At 37.4% G+C, this 18,097-nt stretch overlaps 2 protein-coding genes across 2 annotated transcripts; one reads left to right on the top strand and one right to left on the bottom strand.

The window, feature by feature from the left end:
* Positions 1–494: 494 nt before the first annotated feature.
* On the top strand, positions 495–9,082 carry LOC100890081. The gene is made up of 5 exons (XM_030999770.1): positions 495–767; positions 3,289–3,481; positions 5,470–5,573; positions 7,468–7,770; positions 8,579–9,082. Exons 1-5 carry the CDS (start codon positions 710–712, stop codon positions 8,938–8,940), a joined length of 1,020 nt encoding a protein of 339 aa, XP_030855630.1. The 5' UTR covers positions 495–709; the 3' UTR covers positions 8,941–9,082.
* Positions 9,083–13,283: 4,201 nt separating this feature from the next.
* Positions 13,284–16,157, bottom strand: LOC575840 (transforming growth factor-beta-induced protein ig-h3). The gene is made up of 5 exons (XM_776213.5): positions 15,783–16,157; positions 15,026–15,246; positions 14,494–14,683; positions 13,902–14,114; positions 13,284–13,454 (listed from the first exon to the last, which is right to left on the bottom strand). Exons 1-5 carry the CDS (start codon positions 16,114–16,116, stop codon positions 13,315–13,317), a joined length of 1,098 nt encoding a protein of 365 aa, XP_781306.4. The 5' UTR covers positions 16,117–16,157; the 3' UTR covers positions 13,284–13,314.
* Between the last annotated feature and the right edge of the window lie 1,940 nt (positions 16,158–18,097).

Raw genomic sequence — 18,097 nt, 5'->3', positions numbered from 1 at the left:
ACAATAACGTCACAGACTCATGAGTGAGTTGCCAATTTGTATTCTATTGTGATTTTCAAAGATTTTCATGTCATTAAAAGTTCATAACTTTCTTATTAGTTATCCGATTTTGTTCAAACTTTTTTTGATTGGTTTATCTGATTTTTCTGCTCCTATTGGAGTTAAGTTATTGTTGGAGTGGACTTGCGATATTTCTATAGGTGTAAATAAATTGTGTCCGTATGGCATATTCTGAGAGATCTTTTTGAGTCTTAGATCATCAATTTAACAAAAGCAATTATGATTCTGTGATTTACATAAAATGATTTATGTTTAATGGGAGAGTGTGGTCGAAATTGCACTTTGCACCACACACACTCGGCACACCCATTCCAGTAAATCAATATACCATACGTCAATACATATTTTTCTTTCTTTACCAAGTTCAAAGGCGATGCCACGGGTGAACGGTCGAGTAAAATGCAAAGAATATATTATTGTGTAAAATCACTGAAAACGACGATATGATATGATACTTTAACGACGATATACCCGTACCAGTGGTCGGGTGGTACATCATAACACCAGGAAACCTTGATCCGGCTCTCGATAGGTCTGCTCCACAGGAAAGTTTTGATGGCTAGATTTGGAACTTGAATCGCATGTTCGCTTGTGGAGTTATTAATTTGATATTATTTCACTTGATCAGTTTGTTTAACATCTTTGAAAAATGAAGACGATTGTCTATTTCACCCTCCTCGTCGGGCTTGTGTGTTTTGCCCGCAAAGGTAAGTCGAATTCCGCAAAATCTATTTCTGCTCATCTAATCCGCCTGTATATTGACGTCCATTTTCCCGCACACGAAAACTCTTTATAGAGATAGTTCAGCCGCGCATGGCAGTTATAATAGACAAAATGGTTACCGCATAGTTATATTTGTTATTTTGACTGCTGCTTTATCTAATGACGAAAGGCTAAATACTTTTCTGAGTGGTCGAGATTTTCGAGATTTTAAGTGTGGTTAGAAAGAATTGTAAACGCCTCTTGATACGCGAAATAGTTTTTATTTCTTGAAGAGTTATATTCGTTGTCTTATTTTGCCGTGTACGTCAGGGCTGCGGTCCACCCACTACTCGTCATATTGTTACCCTTTCCGCGTTCATCGTTTCAAAGCCCAGTCATTAATATTAAAGTAGTATACTGCTCGTGTGTATTGCATGAAAATTTTAAGGTTACGCCTATACGCCAATTTATCTGATTCGAATGCAGAGTTCTGTAACATCATATACATTTTGTTAACATACAACTGTTTCTGAATTATCTTATACAATGTTGACCGTAAAGTTGGAATAATCTTTTCTTACCTCTTTTCATGATAGATGAAGTTAATATCTTTACTTAACGTTACCGACCAATCTTCAGAAAAGTTTAAGTTATTATGATGCAAAACTAAGGAATGAATTGCCGGTAGAAACTAAATAAAAACCAACTTACTGTACTTTCAAAAGCAGTTTATAATATTTGTAATATCATGTTTGACTATTAATAGCAAACAAAAACAACTGATTTGTTTGTCTTCTATTTTGTTTTAATATTATTTTTGTGTTCGTATTCTTTTTCTAAATTAGGGCTTGTTTGTATCTCTCGCCTTTTAACCTATATATATGTGTGTATGTTTTATTTAACTTTGTATGTAAATCATGTTAATCTATAATGTATGTTTCTTTGTAAAATTGTGATTGCTTTTTATATGCACGGCCATGCTGAAGAACAGCCATTGGCTGAGGTATGCCACCGTGTTAAAATAAAATAAACAAACAAACAAACAAAGAGTCAAAGATACTGTTAAATAAAGTTATGTGAATATGTAAACCTTATTTATAAAGACAAAAACATTATTCTCACAAGCCCTTCATAAAAAGAGCTAAGAAACCTTATTCCAACTTTATGGACAACAGTGTCGGTGAAATGCATTAGTGGTTGTCATCGTAAATTTATGCAGAATGAAAATATTTGATGACTAAAATTTTATTAAACTAAGTGTGCATATGCGTTGCTTGCGACATGAGTTTGATTTTTGTCGGTAAATTTGGGACACATACAACCCCCCCCCCCACACACACACACACACACACACACACACAACTTACTGAAATGCTGGCTATGTCATTGCGATAGGTTCTTTGTTTTGTGATGGAAATATGAGAGATAAAAGATACATAAAGGACAATTTTCATAATTCATTTTCTTTTTCATATAGGCCTAATACACCAATTTTTCGACATTATTATTTTGATTTCAAATATATTTCACTAATACTCTTATCCGGCAATTGTCGTTTCTAGTATGAAATCAAAGGAGTTTTTACAAAAAATACATAACCTGAAAGACTATAATTTCCTTCAGCATATTGTGTGTGTTTTTCTTTTATAGCTTTTTTCTTCGTCTAATTTGTTAGGGATTTAAACGTATAAGTAAGACTGTAGTCTTACTTAAATAATTAATGTAATAATAATAATAATAATTAACAACATTTGTATAGCGCTTATCACAAAATATGTCTCTAAGCGCTTAAGAAAAATAGAAAGAGAAGGAATTACAGCCAAATATTAAGTTATACATAATAGATAGTGGACAATCGAGGGGGCTGCATTTGCAAATGAAAAAGGCTATTTAACAAAAAAGTAGGTTTTTGAATTTGTCTGTTGAATCTGCTTGTTTTATACATTGAGGTAAATTGTTCCAGAGTTGAGGGGATGCTGCATAAAAAGTTCTCTCTTGATCAGCCCACTCACGTTAGATTGAAGCAGGCGCGGATCCAGGATTTCTTAGGGGAGTGAGCACATTTTTTTTTTTTTGATCCTCAAAAAAATTTCAATTTGCACCCCCCCCCCTTGAGCGCCAGGGGGGGGGGGGGGGGGGCCCAACCCCCCAAAAAGGTAAAAATCACGTGATTTTACATGATTTTTTTTTCTCAAGGGGGGGGGGGGGGGCCCGCCACTGGATTGAAGAGAGCGGTATGAAGTTCCTCCTCCTCCTTCTCATTCTTCTCATTCTTCTTCTTCTTGCTTTCATCGTCATCTTCTTCTTCTTCTTCACCAACTAAAACATATTAAAGTATTATTATGATCCCCTCTTTTTGTTTGTATTATCTGCCCATTCAAGTCACATTAAAGAGAGCGGTATGAACCTCCTCCTCCTCCTCCTCCCTCCTCTCCTCATTCTTCATCATCATCTTCTTCTTCTTCTTCTCCAACTGTAAATTATCAAATTATAATTATGATCCCCTCTTGTTGTTTTTATCATCAGCCCATTCAAGCCACATCGAAGAGAGCGGTATGGGCGAGGCTGAGATGGAAAGACGTAGGACCTACTGTATACGAATCGCTCGCGTCAGCAAGAGAGATACAGTTGAAATTCAACCTGTAAACTGCGCACCAGGATTCGAGTTCTGCTTCACATCTACTACCTGTTGCTGCGAACAAATTCCGGAGAGAAGCAAGTAAGTTGTGGCAAGCCCATGCTGACGTTCTCATGTTTCTCAGAATGCTGCTATGGAATGTGTATAATATATTGCGATTTTGTTTTATTTTATTTACCAACAGCAAGACATTTCATGCAATGTGTTTACATATACAAGAAGAGAAACTATTGTAAATTGGGCCAGATAATAATTTGTGAATGGCTCAGCCGTATATACACTACGTGCATGTTCTGTAATATTTACATGACTTATTCACATAATTGCGACTTAATTAATATTTTCCTATTGACATTACTGTTTACTAGGTTTATGATATATTATTTTGCAAACGAGTATTATTTTGTAACTGTTCTGTATAAATGTTATAAACGATGTAAATATGTTCATTCAGGGCCCCATGGAAGACCACTACTTGCTGGTGAATGGGCTACCCTGTCAAAAGATCAGAAATAAATAAATAAATAAATAAATAATATATCATAATAGCACATGTGCTATTATTAGTTGAGCCTTACCCCTTAATCAGCCAAACAAATAGGAAAACATAGAAGACTAATGAATATGTTATTGTTCTACCTGTCTGCCAAGAAAACACATGTATGCTTGCACAAAGCAACTAGGGGACCGATGGCTTTAAGACCTCTCCGAGGAACTCGATAATGAGGATTAATGCCTTATCAAAAGGCACTAGCGCATCGACTTGGTTTTGAACTCGAGACCTTTCGGTTGCACTGTGCAACCACTGAGCCATACATAATATTTCTACCCATTGACAAATTATCAAAAGCTCTATACTAATTATCGAGTAGAAAAAAGATTGGTTAATAACACTTAAACAAACATGGTGTATTAAATAGAGGTGGTTTCAAATCAAGATTTTAAATAGAATATTATATATGAAGGACAGTTTGTTAAGATTTGGTGTAGTGGCTGACAAGAAGTGTACTTTTTGTAGTAGCAATGATGAAACTATCATACATGTTTTTTGCTTTTGTAACTATTCTAATGAAGTATGGTCGAAGTTAAGAGTTCTGGATATTTCGTAATACGGGGAAAGGATCAAATTTACAAATCAAAATAAATTGTTTGGATTTTGCGGTAGCAATAATAATGCACTCAACTGTGTTCTGATGGTTGTAAGACAAGAAATATTTTCAGCTAAATTACGAAATCAACTACCATCATTTGATATAATTTTATCAGCTGTAAAACGTTATTATGAAATGGAAAAATATATATACCAAACAAATCTCAGAGAGAATAAATTGAAAAAGAAATGGTTTCACTTTAGAAAATATTTTGAGAGTGTTGGAAATGTGCTAACATAAACATGATCATGTATTTTATGTTTGGTATTTTTTTAATTATATATTTTAAGTACTAATTTTGTCATAAATGTTTGATTTTATCTCCCACAAAAGTTTTCGGCCGTGATGATTATTAACTGTGTCAAGTCATTATGTATGAAAATTATTTCTTTAATTATTTGTATATAATATATGGATATACTGTATATGATGGAATTTGTTTTGAAAATAAAGAACCCTGTGGAAGGGGGAAAAAGAAGAAACAAATTTAAATAGAACAGTTATAACTATTTTTTACCACGAGAAAAAAATCTGATGAAATCACTTTCGTCTGTCGGATGGTGAAGTAACCCACTAGTAAATAACCATATCTGATTGATACACGTATGTAAAAACTAAAACAAACAAACACACATACTTCCTTGTTATGGGTAAGTAAAATACATTTTCTGTCTTTAAAATAATAATAATAATTTAAAAAAAGGTGCTTATAAAACGCTTAACAACCGAAGTAACTAAGCGCTATAAAAAAAAAATACAATGATAAACGGTTGCATATTAAACAAAACAAGAAAGTGCAAATAAACCTACAAATTACTATACAGTACATATGAAATATACATCAATATGAACAGAGTAAGTTAATCATCAAAAGCAATTTTGAATAAATGTGTGATCATTTTATAATTTCTGTTTCAGCGCTGTAGCAATTGGTCTCGGTATTGGTGGGCTGGCCCTGACTCTTATTCTCCTCTTCGTCGTAGGATGTGCGTGTTTCAGAATGCAGCGCGGATGGTCAGCTGGTAAGTCCAAGTAAAGTCTTTCTGCAATGTTGAGATAAAGTAATGTTCGCCCTCTGTTGGTAGTATATCGGCTTCTTTGAGCCGCTGCTGGTCATGCCAAATCATCAATACAGAGCCTGCTAACTTAAAGCCCCACTGCACTACTAATCGCTACTTGCGCCCTCTATATAGAAACAATGCCTAATCGGTGCCTGCTGGTCCCCCATGATCCTCTTTTTCTTATGCTGATTTGATGAGATAACCACCTGCCAGTGATCTTGCAGGGAGGTCTAATCCCCCTGGCCAAACTAGTGCAGACGGGCCACTGTCCTACTTGTAGCTACTTGCTCCCTCTATGTAGAAAACTTCCCCAATCGGTGCCTGTTGGTCGTTTTTCTTATGTTAGTTGAGAGCTGAGTTAATAAGATAGCCACCTGTCAGTGACCTCGCTGTGTGGTCTAATCCCTTCTGGCCCAGTAGTATTGACGGTCTTTAAGGATAGCTTGGTACAAGAAGGTCTAATGACTATACAATGCTTTTTATCCTCAGAAAAAAAGGGGCTTTCAAGATCCATCTAAATTATTTTCATTACGGTATTTCTGGTATTACATCAGAAGCAGAGGGTAATAGGGGGGGGGGTCGAACAATATCATCCAACAAGCGAAGGAAAATAAAAGGTCGTTGGTGTTTGTTTTTTGTTTTTGTTTGTTCCCGTTTCTGTATTTGATAATTCTCAAAGAATGATTAAAAGGTTTTGCTGGCAAAACTTTTATTGTAAACAGAACCGTGTAGTTTGTTCGACTGTATTCTAGTATAGGTAAAGCAATATCGCGCGTATTATGGTGATTTATACCAGCAATGGGATTATTGCTTGCCCAACAAAGCAGCATATGCCCCTTCATTGGACTGTAAAGTTTAATATTTGACGACTCTGATTGACTCAGAGCCATCTGTACACAGAGTTTGGCCAACTTGGTTTCACTGGGTCACAACATGGCGTATATTCTTTTATTTTGTGCTTGCCCAACAAAGCAGTAGTAGTCGCCATATTGCATATTATGTCCAACTCGAACCGGGTTGGCCAACTATGCTCTGGATGACTAATGGACGACTGCCCTCTATGGTGGCCCTGGCAGAGTGCTTGTGCTTCTGTAACGCAGCGCGCGCTGATCTCTGAGTTCAATGTCCTGTACAGTTCAGTTTAATTCAATTCAATTCAAAGTTTATTCAACACTCTTCATGAAAATATTTAAAACATACAAGTACAGAATGGAATAATAAAAAACAAGAAAGTGATGTCAAATAACAATGGCAATTTATAAGAGCATTTGGGATAGGCAGAAAGGAGGGATTCCTTATATGAAAGCCTACTCCTAAAAACACACATTTAGTAGTACAGGAAAAAAAGAAACAAGAACAAAAGAACAGTACAAACAACAAAAAACATACTAAAACATACTTTCATGTACGATCAGAGTAAAACAAGTATTATGCTTATGTAACAGAAACTGTTTATATTTAATTTTAAAAATATTGAGAGTTTTGCATTTTTTAATTTCCTGAGGCATATTCCATATTAATGGTCCTTTAAAAAATAGTGAATTTTTCATACATGTCGTTCTAATCTTGGGGAGGTGATAATTTAGGGCATTTCTAGTATTAAGATACTAGAAATATAAATAAAGTTTAAAAGTGGTGAAACAATTTATCTGGTCGATATCATTGAATATGATATCATTAATTATCTTTAAAAAAAGATGTAGAAAGAAAGTTGCATTATTTCAATTCAATTTTTGAGTGAAAGGGGTCCCTAAACGCAGATTAATTTTCAATGAAGACAAACATAAACTTTTCTGAAATAAGTAACTAAATAGTGGTCTTCTTTCATTTTCTTTTATTTTATTTACTTCAAAAGCTCCCCCACGGTCAGGCAGACCGCCCTTTTCTGATACAAGCAGCATGGCGAACTACAGATCAAAATACGGCTCTTCCCCTTCAACGCATTACGGAGCTCCATCCGAAAAGTACGGACCGCCGTCGACGAAGTACGGCTACGCTCCAGGTGACGGAGATGGTGACGATCTTGATAGCTCTGATTTTCGGAAGGGGCCTCCGGTAACTATCTCTGGCAGCCTCCCGCCGCCCGCGTACAGCGAGCATTCGTTTGCTGTCGTACCCGGCCCGGCTGGACCAGTGATGCTCTACAAACCTGGAAGAGGTGGGTTTATCTTTTTTTCTACATTAATTTTATTGATTTTTCTTAAAATCAGTGTTTGTCTTATTATTTGATCGATGACGCATTATTTTCTGAGCTGCAGTTTACAGCATACCATTTTGCATGCTCAGACAAAATAGAGCAACCCCGCCCCCCCCCCCCCCACTCAGTGTTATTCAGGGTACGCATATGCTCGTACCCTCTTTTTGAAAGCACCCCTTATCTGAGGACTGCCAACATTTCCGAACCCCCCTTTCGCGGGCTTTTCGCGGGCTTTTCCTGCCTTGGAGACCCCCCCCCCCTTAATCAGGAAAAAATGCTCAATGTACCTCCCTAAATTCGGAATAATTTCTCAGGAGTCCAAAGAGATGAGAGAAAAAAAAGAAAAACACCCCTTTTTAAAGAAATCTCCGGGTGAAAAGTCAAATACACCCCCCTTTTTTTTTTTTACAATTCTCGGGCCGGACTTTGTCGCACGAAAAGTACGTACCCTTTACCGGACATTTTGGCAACACGCATGAGGTCATTCCGACCTCTGAGTTGGGGGGGGGGGGCAACATTACTTTCATGGTCACTTTTCAATTTGTAAGAAGAGTTCTTTTGAAGGTTACACAAGAATACCCTATCCCCTCCCGTATATCAAAAAATGAAAAACAGCATGATGAATCGATATTTTGTTTTTGTGTTGTTTTCTTCTTCTTCTTTCGAGTTTTTTAAAAGTTTAAAAGAGTTAAAGAAAATGGCACATAACCGTTCACTGTGACACCACCTAAATTTTTAAGAATTTATTTTCGATACATTATCATAACAGGTAGTGAGATGGGTTCACGAGGCTACACCAAGAACTCTTCAGGACGATCTTCCGTCACTTCCTGGCTGAAGACACAAGATGGCGCTCCATCTGAACCTCGCCGTAGCTCTATGGGCAGCGATCGTTCTGTGGTTCGGAACTCTCGGCCAGCCAGCCGTGTAAGCAGCGTGATCAATGAGGGATTCGAACCCCAGGGCGACCAGGAGCACTACATGATGACAATCCCCAGCGTGCGTTCGGGAGCTGGTACGACCGTAGCAGCAAGCGAGGTCATCTATAATTCGGTGGGGACCAGGTCCCAGGCTAACCGAGCCTCCTCAGTTGGGAGGCACGGTGATGCATCCACGGCACGCAACGCTTAACCGAGAAGAAGAATATCAAAACAAAGCGAAAAGGTTCAAATATTAAGTCTAAATTAAATGTATACAAATTAATTACCAGTAACCATGGGCAGGTCGGTCTGTGTGTGTGTGTGTGGGGGGGGGGGGGGGGAGATGTCCCCCTTCAAAACCCAACTTGGAAGAAGAAAAAAATCCTCATGATTAAAGTAAAAAAAAAAAAACTATGGTCGGGCTTAATAATTGGTGTCTACACTTGCTACATACATTTCCAAGTCTAGGTCAGGCAGGGTCTAATAATATTGCGTAATGTTGACTATCATGGCTGAGCAGTGTTATTATTTCATGTCCTACAAGTTTTCAAAGAAAAATGTTGGTTATGGACGTTTTTTACCGTTTAATTATGAATCCGTGCATTTGGGTATGAATGCGTTGCTTGATTTACTTTATGACATTTAGCCTATTCAGTGGCTTTTGAAATTTCTATTTTCATTTTAATTACAATTCTATTATATATATAACAGTACTATATTTAGTGGGTTTTTTGTGGTAATTATCAGCGAAAAGGTGGATAAACTGAGCTAGTCTTCAGGTCATTCTTTCTTTTACATATACTGTTGTATTAATCACAGTACTATTAATCACATGGAATATAGTCTTATCAACAAAAATGTATATATGCATGTACTAAATCAGTCTTTCATTTTTTATCTCAATATTTTTCGAAGCAAGATAATAATAGCGACATTGACATCTTCGTGGTATCAGAGTAAACATGATCAGATCTCTAACTCTATGATCCCTTCTCTCTCTCTCTCTCTCTCTCTCTCTCTCTCTCTTTCTGGGCCTCTCCCTCTCTCTCTCTCTGTCTGTCTTTTTATCTCTCCCCTTCTCTCCCCTACCCTTTTCCATATATTTGTTTTCTCAATGCTTAAGTTAGGCTTTGCTTTAGAGTCGGAAAATTATGTTCTATAATTCTTCATCATTGATCACTTCAATTACACTTCTATGTATCGTTTTAAATTGTTCTAAATATAAAATTACAGTATAACGTACTTTTATGTTGTAAGCAAATTTATTTTTTATTTTGTTACATGTCAAAACATGCTATAGATTTATTTGAGCACGATTTTGTATTATTGTTGACAATAAATAAAATCATCATATCTAAGTAACTACATTTTCACTGTTGAGGGCAGTATTGTGATACGGCTGTGGAGCGTTATTGCATGACTTGATTGATTTGATTTATTCGTCCACAATGTGGAAATATGCTTCCCACCAGCATTACAATAATATGACACATGCAAAACAATTAAGCAAACAATTTCAGAACAGAAAAGATCTCGTCAGTTCACATAAACAGTTTGTACGCCATCCAAAATTGTTAAATTATCACAGGATTAGGACAGAATTATCACTGTTTGCATTTTTACATCGCATAAAATTATTTTTAAAAAAGGAATTCTACAATAACTTCTGCAAATAGTGATTACTTCCCCCTCCTTCCTCCATACGATCCCAATAAGGGGGGGGGGGGGGGGTAGTTGTCCTGGTGTCAATGCCCCCAACGAATATATTTGAAGTTGTTTTTGGATAGATGTCCGGGGTGGCTGTCTTTTAGGGCTGTTGTCCGGATGGGCGGGGTGGCAGTTGTCCGGGCTGGTAGTCACTTGTAATTGGTTGTCCTAGAATCATTTGTCTTCCCATAGCATACTCATCCATAGAACACATGCTAATTACAGATTAAACAAAATATTTAATGGGAAATAAAGCCTGTGGGAATCGAATTAAAGACGAAAATATAAAGGTAACCCTCTTACATCGTATACTTTGCATGTCTGTTATTGACAGATGAAAATAAAACGGTTTCACCAGAAATGTGACCGTGGGAATTTAGTTCGGACTAAAAAATAATTATAATTTTGTCAATAAAAGACAACGAACTATGTACGATCCGCCTTGATTTCAACCTTTTTATGAACGTTTCAACAATGTTTTGGTTCCGCTAATGATAATTTATTCAATGGGATAATGTTTAAAGGAGAAATTTCATCAGGAAGTTAGTCCAGTTTTTTTTTTCTCTCTTGAAAATGGTATGAGGTGCAGAAAATGGTAGATATTATATTTTTCAAAAGCTAAATAGTACTATGATATGTGCGCATTTTTATTCAAATAAAAATATTTGTTTCACATAATAACGCTTACAATAATGTTATATGTAACATAAAGTATGATGATATAGCAGAGTCACTTTAATTCGACGGTAATAACCGCTGTAATGATAGTACATGTACATTGTTTATTTTGTTAAAGATCGGAAGTTACACCCATCCTCTCTTGGTTCAAAGACAATGTGCTTGACCTGTTATGATAGCAAAGGGAGTGATTTTTTCACCAATATATGGCCGAGTTACTGAATATTTGCTCATCAATATCCTACATGTTTAGAGAGGGGGAGAGAGAGGGGAAGATAAGAGAGAGTGAGAGAGGTGCAGAGAGAGATAGAGAGAGAGGGGGTAGAGAGGGAGAGAAGAGAGAGGGGGTAGAGAGGGAGAGAAGAGAGAGGGGAAGTGTGTGTGTGTGTGTGTGTGTGTGAGAGAGAGAGAGAGAGAGAGAGAGAGAGAGAAGGGGAGATGTGAGAGAGCGGGATAGCGTGAGAGAGAGAGGGGAGGGGGGGGGGGGGACGTAGGCCCTACCCGTTTCAAAGCCCATAGAAGAAAAAATAGACATGAACAAGTAATACAAGTGATAAGTATAGTCGAGCAGAATAGGTCTACAGAACACATGGGGCTATACATCTCCCCTCATCCCGGTTTTGAGAGAATTCTGCCCCTTTTCCACACTTTTTTGATGCGCCCCCATCCTCCTTTCCTAACAAAATATAATTTAAACAAACATAAGGGACATGAATATCAAGAAAGCTAAGATGCACGTAGGAAAACAAACACAAATACAACTGAGCGTTTTAAACAAAAATAATAAAGAGTTAATAGGAAAGAGTAATTATATTCGGAGGTACATGACTTGTGGTATGAACGAATTGTATTGTGTCTTAAGCAGAATCCACAGAAATGTTCAAAAGGCCAAGAGGCGACCGGTATATCTTTTTCAGAATATCAGTATAGAGTAATTAGGCAACTAACACATAAGGCTTGTTTTTCAATCCAATTCTATTACATGTACTACACAAGGCGTACGCCTGTGATAAAAATTATCAAGTGTTCCTGTTGTTATTGAGTGAACTTCCGATTTAATCGGGTACATGGACCATTACAAAACAATCATTGGAATAAGGTTAAACTTTCAAAAACTCCAAATCATTCACAGTTGTTATTACATTTTATTTATTAGGTCAGGAAATGAGATTCGTATGGAACGTAAAAAAGAAAGGTCGATATTTTCATCAATGAACATATCTGATCGTATCCATATCGTTTGCATCAAATTTTGACTTATTCATTAATGATGTGGACTACTCGAGAGCCCATACTCCGTTCATGATTTTGAAAAGTGTTTATCATTACGATAAAGATCATGTTTAATCAATTAATGTTATAAAGGGGCCATAACATGCTAGTTTTCAAAATATGGCTTCAGTAAAAGTCAGAGATAAATAGGACTATCTATTTCTCAAAGTATAAACTGATATTACTGGAATTTAAAATTGATGCATCGACTTCAGGGGTGGTATATTGATAAATCAATTAGGATTTTTTAGATCAGATTATTGATGTCTTCAAGTAAAATGACACAAAATCATCTTGGACTCGACCTCTGTGATAATATTAATCAATCTATCAAGCATCTCACAACCAGTCACCAGTTCGCAAACTCGATTTCGACTCTTATCGTTCCAAATCCATATCACGTGATCACTCTGTTATGACTTTGCCCTTCACTCGCTCTTGTATATCAACGCCACCAAAATACAACTTAACGCTCGCCCTTCACATTCCGTCGATTACATAATTAAAACACCGAAACAAGATGTTTGCAGCTAAATAAAATTTATTTCCTAAATATTTCACACTTTCAGCATGATTAAATCATACATGTCATATACAGTATTATGTTTATTCTGAAATTTTCCAACCCATATTTGCAGAAGTTGTGTTTCGGGAAAATTATTATATTTATCGATTTCCGGCTTCAATGAAGTCTTCCGAGAAGGATGTGTATTGTCGAAAATCAGTGTTGGGCAGAATTCAACAAACAATGTTGGTAAGAGTTTTTATCAAATGTAAAAGAATCCAGTCGTTTTCGTCTAACATGGCATACACATTCAGTATTATAACGGCTGCCAACATGAGATTTTGATAGGCCTAAGTATGAATCATTCAATTTTATTGAAATATTCCGAAAAGGTGCCCAAGGCCGAATTTATATCATGAAGTCCTAGACGAGGATGTAATGTTTTTGTGATGGAATGAGGACGTGATCAATGACGTGGATGACTCCGTTGGTGGTCGGGATGTCGGCTTGAATCACACGGCTTGCTTCTGAACGGTCTTGGGCCTTGTTCAGAACAATTTTTCCTGTAAAGAAAGTGATGACAATGTAGAAGTTGGCTTGAGAAAATTCAAGAGACAGGCTCAGGGAAAGTCAACTGACACGATGGTTTAGATCTTTGTGGAGGAAACATCCGTAAATGTGATTTTTTTTCTTCATGGCAACAAGAAAAAAAAAAGAAAAAAAAAAAGTTTAAAAACGAACAGCATTTTAACCATCAGTATAATAGAAGAATTAGGAAAAAAAAGTTAACGTCCTAAGTATTAGATTAGATCATACATGAACGATTGCTAATGGTAAATTCTAATTTTCTAATAATATATATCTGTAAAGCACTTTGGGAGGGCCTTTGGTCCTGAAAAGCGCTATATAAGAACTAGCTATTATTTTCAACACTAATTCATAAATTGGATCACTCTTTTTGTTTCTGTATCTACTAAAGTATCTACTAAAAATCGGATTAAAAGACGTACCGTTTTCAATGCTGACCGAGATCTCGTCTCCCTGAGAGGCCATGATCCTCTGTCCTGATGACAATGAGGCAGAGTATCTGACGTCAGAGATCACGTGGTATTTGAGCAGGTTTTGTAGTTTGGACTTTTCTCTCTTGAGGTCATCAAGAACACCAGATGGAAGGGCGCGAAAGGCAGAGTTGGTGGGCACAAGAACGGAGATGGGGTCGGAAACTGGAATGAAATGAACAATAAGAATGACCCCAAAATAGTGATACTATGCTAACAATGCTTGAAAATCTTTGATTTCCCCCAGGATCGTTCCATTTCAGCAGAAACCTCTTAGAAATGCCAGATATTACACGAGGTATAAGCGTTTTCTCACAATTGAAATGGGATAAGATGGTTCCGATTCCATGGGATAAGAGGTAGTATTATCTTCGCCATTTTAAATACATTGTATTGTTATTGAGAAAAAAATGGGGAAACAAAAATGATTGAATTTTATTGTGTATTGAATTTGCGGACAAACATTTATCCGCAAATGAAAAAATACGGGGTAGTCAGGAGTAAAAGGCCATCGTTTAAAAAAAAAGGAGACGTTAGGACTTACTTTCAAGTTCTTCCTGGAGTCCGGCTTGTTTCAGGAGATCGACAATGATGGAGAAAGCTCGGTTATCACCCAGGGTCTCGATTACGTTACCGACTGGAAGTGGATAGATGACCTTGCCGACTACGTGAATGAGTCCATTGCTTGCCATCCTATCGGCGTCGATGATTCGAGCTCCATTCACGGTGACGATCTGTTTTTAAAGAAATTATTATTTTCTTCATGTCACTTGGCTATAAAAGCATAATCAAGACGGTCCTTGTACATGGGGGGAGGGGGTCATGCCGTATGTAGAGCAGTTTCTGGACAAAAAATAATGTTAGAAAAAATTAAAGCCAAGGGAAATACACGAGCGGTATACAAAATTAATGAATTTAAGCTCGGCATTCTTGTATGAATGATTTTTTAACGAATGCTGAAAGACTGAAATTTGCTCGAGTCGTAGATTTCCGAAGACTCGAAGACATGGAAAAATAAATAATTTCAGATTTTTATTTGATGCAAACCCAATGCATTTTCAAATTAAACTACTCACCTTCTTAACCTCTTCGTAGACGTTAAATCGCAGCTTGGCGCCATTCAAGCTTTGGACCTTCTGGTTGTTGCTGATATCTGTAGACCTGATCATACCTGGAATGATCCAAGCCTTGACAAGTTGCTTTAGAGACGCAAGGTCTGGCTTCAGCCTGTTGGGGAGTTCCTCCCTCCATCTCCGGACAGCCTCGTCACTGGGCAGGCACAATGTGACGGATGATGCTTCAAAGTGAAAATCAGGGGTTGGTTACTGAATATTGGAATGCGGGATTTGTCGAACTTTAAGGTAACATTTTATTTGGTTTAGACCGGAGACGCAACCCACTAATGCACGAGACGAATTATGATGTTTCATTCCTAAAATTCCTTTTCTTCATCAAATAACGAGAAAGAGATACAGTGACGTCTAGAATTTAGAAATACAAATATATATTGGGGGTTCATCAGGTGAAACCAATGGCAAATTATTTTACAGCATAGACATCGTATATTAGGTGAAGCGAAGTTATTAGAAAAAACACTAGGAACATGACAGACAATGAAAGCGGACAAAATATACAGTTCCTCAGGTAGACAAAGGAACATCCCTTCACTGCTATTATGTAAAAATGTGTAGAACAGGTGAATATGCATGTGACACCTGTTCTACACATTTTTACACAATAGCAGTGAAGGGATGTCCCTTTGTTTACCTGAGGAACTGTATATTTTGTCCGCTTTCATTGTCTGTCATGTTCATAGTGAAAGACATAACTTACAAAGCTCTAGGAGGATCTGCCTCAGGTTAACCTGCTCTGCGATGAGACACGCCTCATTGAGCCCTAGAGCTGGTAACATGTCGATGACATCACCCTGGCTGGACACGTCGATAGGACTGTAGAGCAACTTCGGGGACTGCTCGAACATCCTTTTCAGGTACTCGGTGGCCGAGATGTCTCTATTCTGCAGCTTGACATCGTCGGGTGATAGAATCATTGGGTTGGCGAAGGCTGCCCCGACGAGGACGGCTAGGAAAACGACGACGGACTGCATGGTTGAGCTGTTGGTTGCTTGGTAGTCGGGCAGAGAAGCAGAGAGACGTTCGACAAGCATGGACCCACTAAAGACGAGGTGTGGCGAAGAAATCCAAGTACCACTATTTATAACCCTGTCTCTCCAGCTCGTACCGCAGGTAGGGAAATACTTTGAGAATTCTATTCATATTACTTTTTTTTTAAAGATCCATCAGACACAAAACTCTTTGATAGCGGTTACATTTGACAATAGAATGTATTAACTTGCTCAGTCTTGCTTTGATAAGCAACAAATATTGTCTGCAGATCGCATTGTGACTATTGCAAAACTATTCAATTATCCAGCCATTCAAAGATCATTAGGCCAGGGTCCATTCTAGGAATGCTTCAAATCATGAAACCTTTCACATGTTTTGTTTACATTGAATGTCCCAATAAGTCATTTTCGTGATGTAACCACATTTATACTCAAGTGCCTCGATACAAATTATTTCATTCACCTGTCTAGTGATACGAATAATGTCAATACCGGAAGTCGGAATGGAAATTGCATTATTACGTGCTGTTAGGTAGGAGAAGCCAAAATGCTTGTCCTACATAGCAACAAATAATGTATGCAATTTGAATTCTGACTTTTGAGATACAATTATTCGTAACGGGTAAACGAAATAATTCGTATCGAGACGCTTCCCAATGCATATAAATGAAATAGTTACATTACGAAAATGGACTATTTATCAGGTAAGACCAATGCCCTATCCAGGGAGGTGAAAGAAAAGGAGGCGAAACTCTTGTAATTTATTCAAACGCATTCTTGAGTTCTAAAGCGTAACAATGGGATGTGTAACATTCCACTTGGCTTTGAAGTTCCATGCTCCGAACCGCGCTTCCACTGCGGGGAATTTCGGAAGCCAGGCACCAGTTTTACATTTATTACAAAATATTAAATTACCGGCAAAATTTTAGTGTAAATCAAAAACTTTATATGGGGATTTTATTGGGAATAGTGCATCAAACAAATTTTCAGATTTAGAACTCCGTCCTTCCTTTAATTTGTGCGCCAGAGTTGGTAAAAGAAAAATTACATCCTGTCAAAAACTCAATATTTTAGGATGATGCGCTAATTTGTGCATGCTTTAATGTCCCGTTATTTGATCCATGATTTACAATCTTCAATAACATTAAGTTTGCTAATGCGTGTTTTCGCGTGTTTTTTGTATTTTTCAAGTTTAAAAAAGGATGAAAGTACACAAGTTTGTGTTCGCTTGTTCTACTCTTTACACATTCAACAATGGATGAGAAATCATTGGAAGGGACAGCGAACAGTTGCAGTGATAACATTTTCTGATGTAGGAATTCTAAATCCTGAAATTTCATGCGCTCTTTTATCTCACCACCTGGTCAACAGTTGCAGATTAGCGCATAACTTTTCGGCGGCTTGGAGCATGGGGTCAAAGGAGAGCGGCTTGATTCCTGTCCTTCTCTATCACGTCCCTGCCCTATCATAGGGCATGAATTTCATAACACTCGTGGACGGGTCGCTTGGGGTAGGAGCGTGAATATAATTATTTGAAGAATACGAGAATGATTCCATTGATCATCATGATGTGAACAGCTGATAATGGGTGCCGACTCACGGTTAACGATCATAAATGGTTTTGTAATCTAATAGAATGTTAGAATATTCAGAAGGCACATGATCGTCCATGATTTGGAGCATTCTGAAAGTGGTCAGATCTGCGTCATTATCTTAGAATAGTTAAACCAGGGACGTGATAGAGAAGGACAGGAATCAAGCCGCTCTCCTTTGACCCCATGCTCCAAGCCGCCGAAAAGTTATGCGCTAATCTGCAACTGTTGACCAGGTGGTGAGATAAAAGAGCGCATGAAATTTCAGGATTTAGAATTCCTACATCAGAAAATGTTATCACTGCAACTGTTCGCTGTCCCTTCCAATGATTTCTCATCCATTGTTGAATGTGTAAAGAGTAGAACAAGCGAACACAAACTTGTGTACTTTCATCCTTTTTTAAACTTGAAAAATACAAAAAACACGCGAA

This window comes from Strongylocentrotus purpuratus, unplaced genomic scaffold (assembly GCF_000002235.5).
Source record: "Strongylocentrotus purpuratus isolate Spur 01 unplaced genomic scaffold, Spur_5.0 spur5_scaffold_5, whole genome shotgun sequence".
In the NCBI taxonomy this organism is placed as follows: Eukaryota; Metazoa; Echinodermata; class Echinoidea; order Camarodonta; family Strongylocentrotidae; genus Strongylocentrotus; species Strongylocentrotus purpuratus.
This window is presented reverse-complemented; position numbering and strand designations above follow the sequence as displayed.

Bases quoted from the DNA above. Each gene is read 5' to 3' on its own strand.
- LOC100890081 (XM_030999770.1), top strand. From the start codon at position 710: ATGAAGACGATTGTCTATTTCACCCTCCTCGTCGGGCTTGTGTGTTTT. The intron at 768-3,288 runs GTAAGTCGAATT...TTTTATCATCAG, and splicing joins TGTGTGTTTTGCCCGCAAAG to CCCATTCAAGCCACATCGAA. The intron at 5,574-7,467 runs GTAAGTCCAAGT...TTACTTCAAAAG, and splicing joins GCAGCGCGGATGGTCAGCTG to CTCCCCCACGGTCAGGCAGA.
- LOC575840 (XM_776213.5), bottom strand. From the start codon at position 16,116: ATGCTTGTCGAACGTCTCTCTGCTTCTCTGCCCGACTACCAAGCAACC. The intron at 15,247-15,782 runs GTAAGTTATGTC...TTCACTTTGAAG, and splicing joins GCAGATCCTCCTAGAGCTTT to CATCATCCGTCACATTGTGC. The intron at 13,455-13,901 runs GTACGTCTTTTA...CTTTCTTTACAG, and splicing joins CTCGGTCAGCATTGAAAACG to GAAAAATTGTTCTGAACAAG.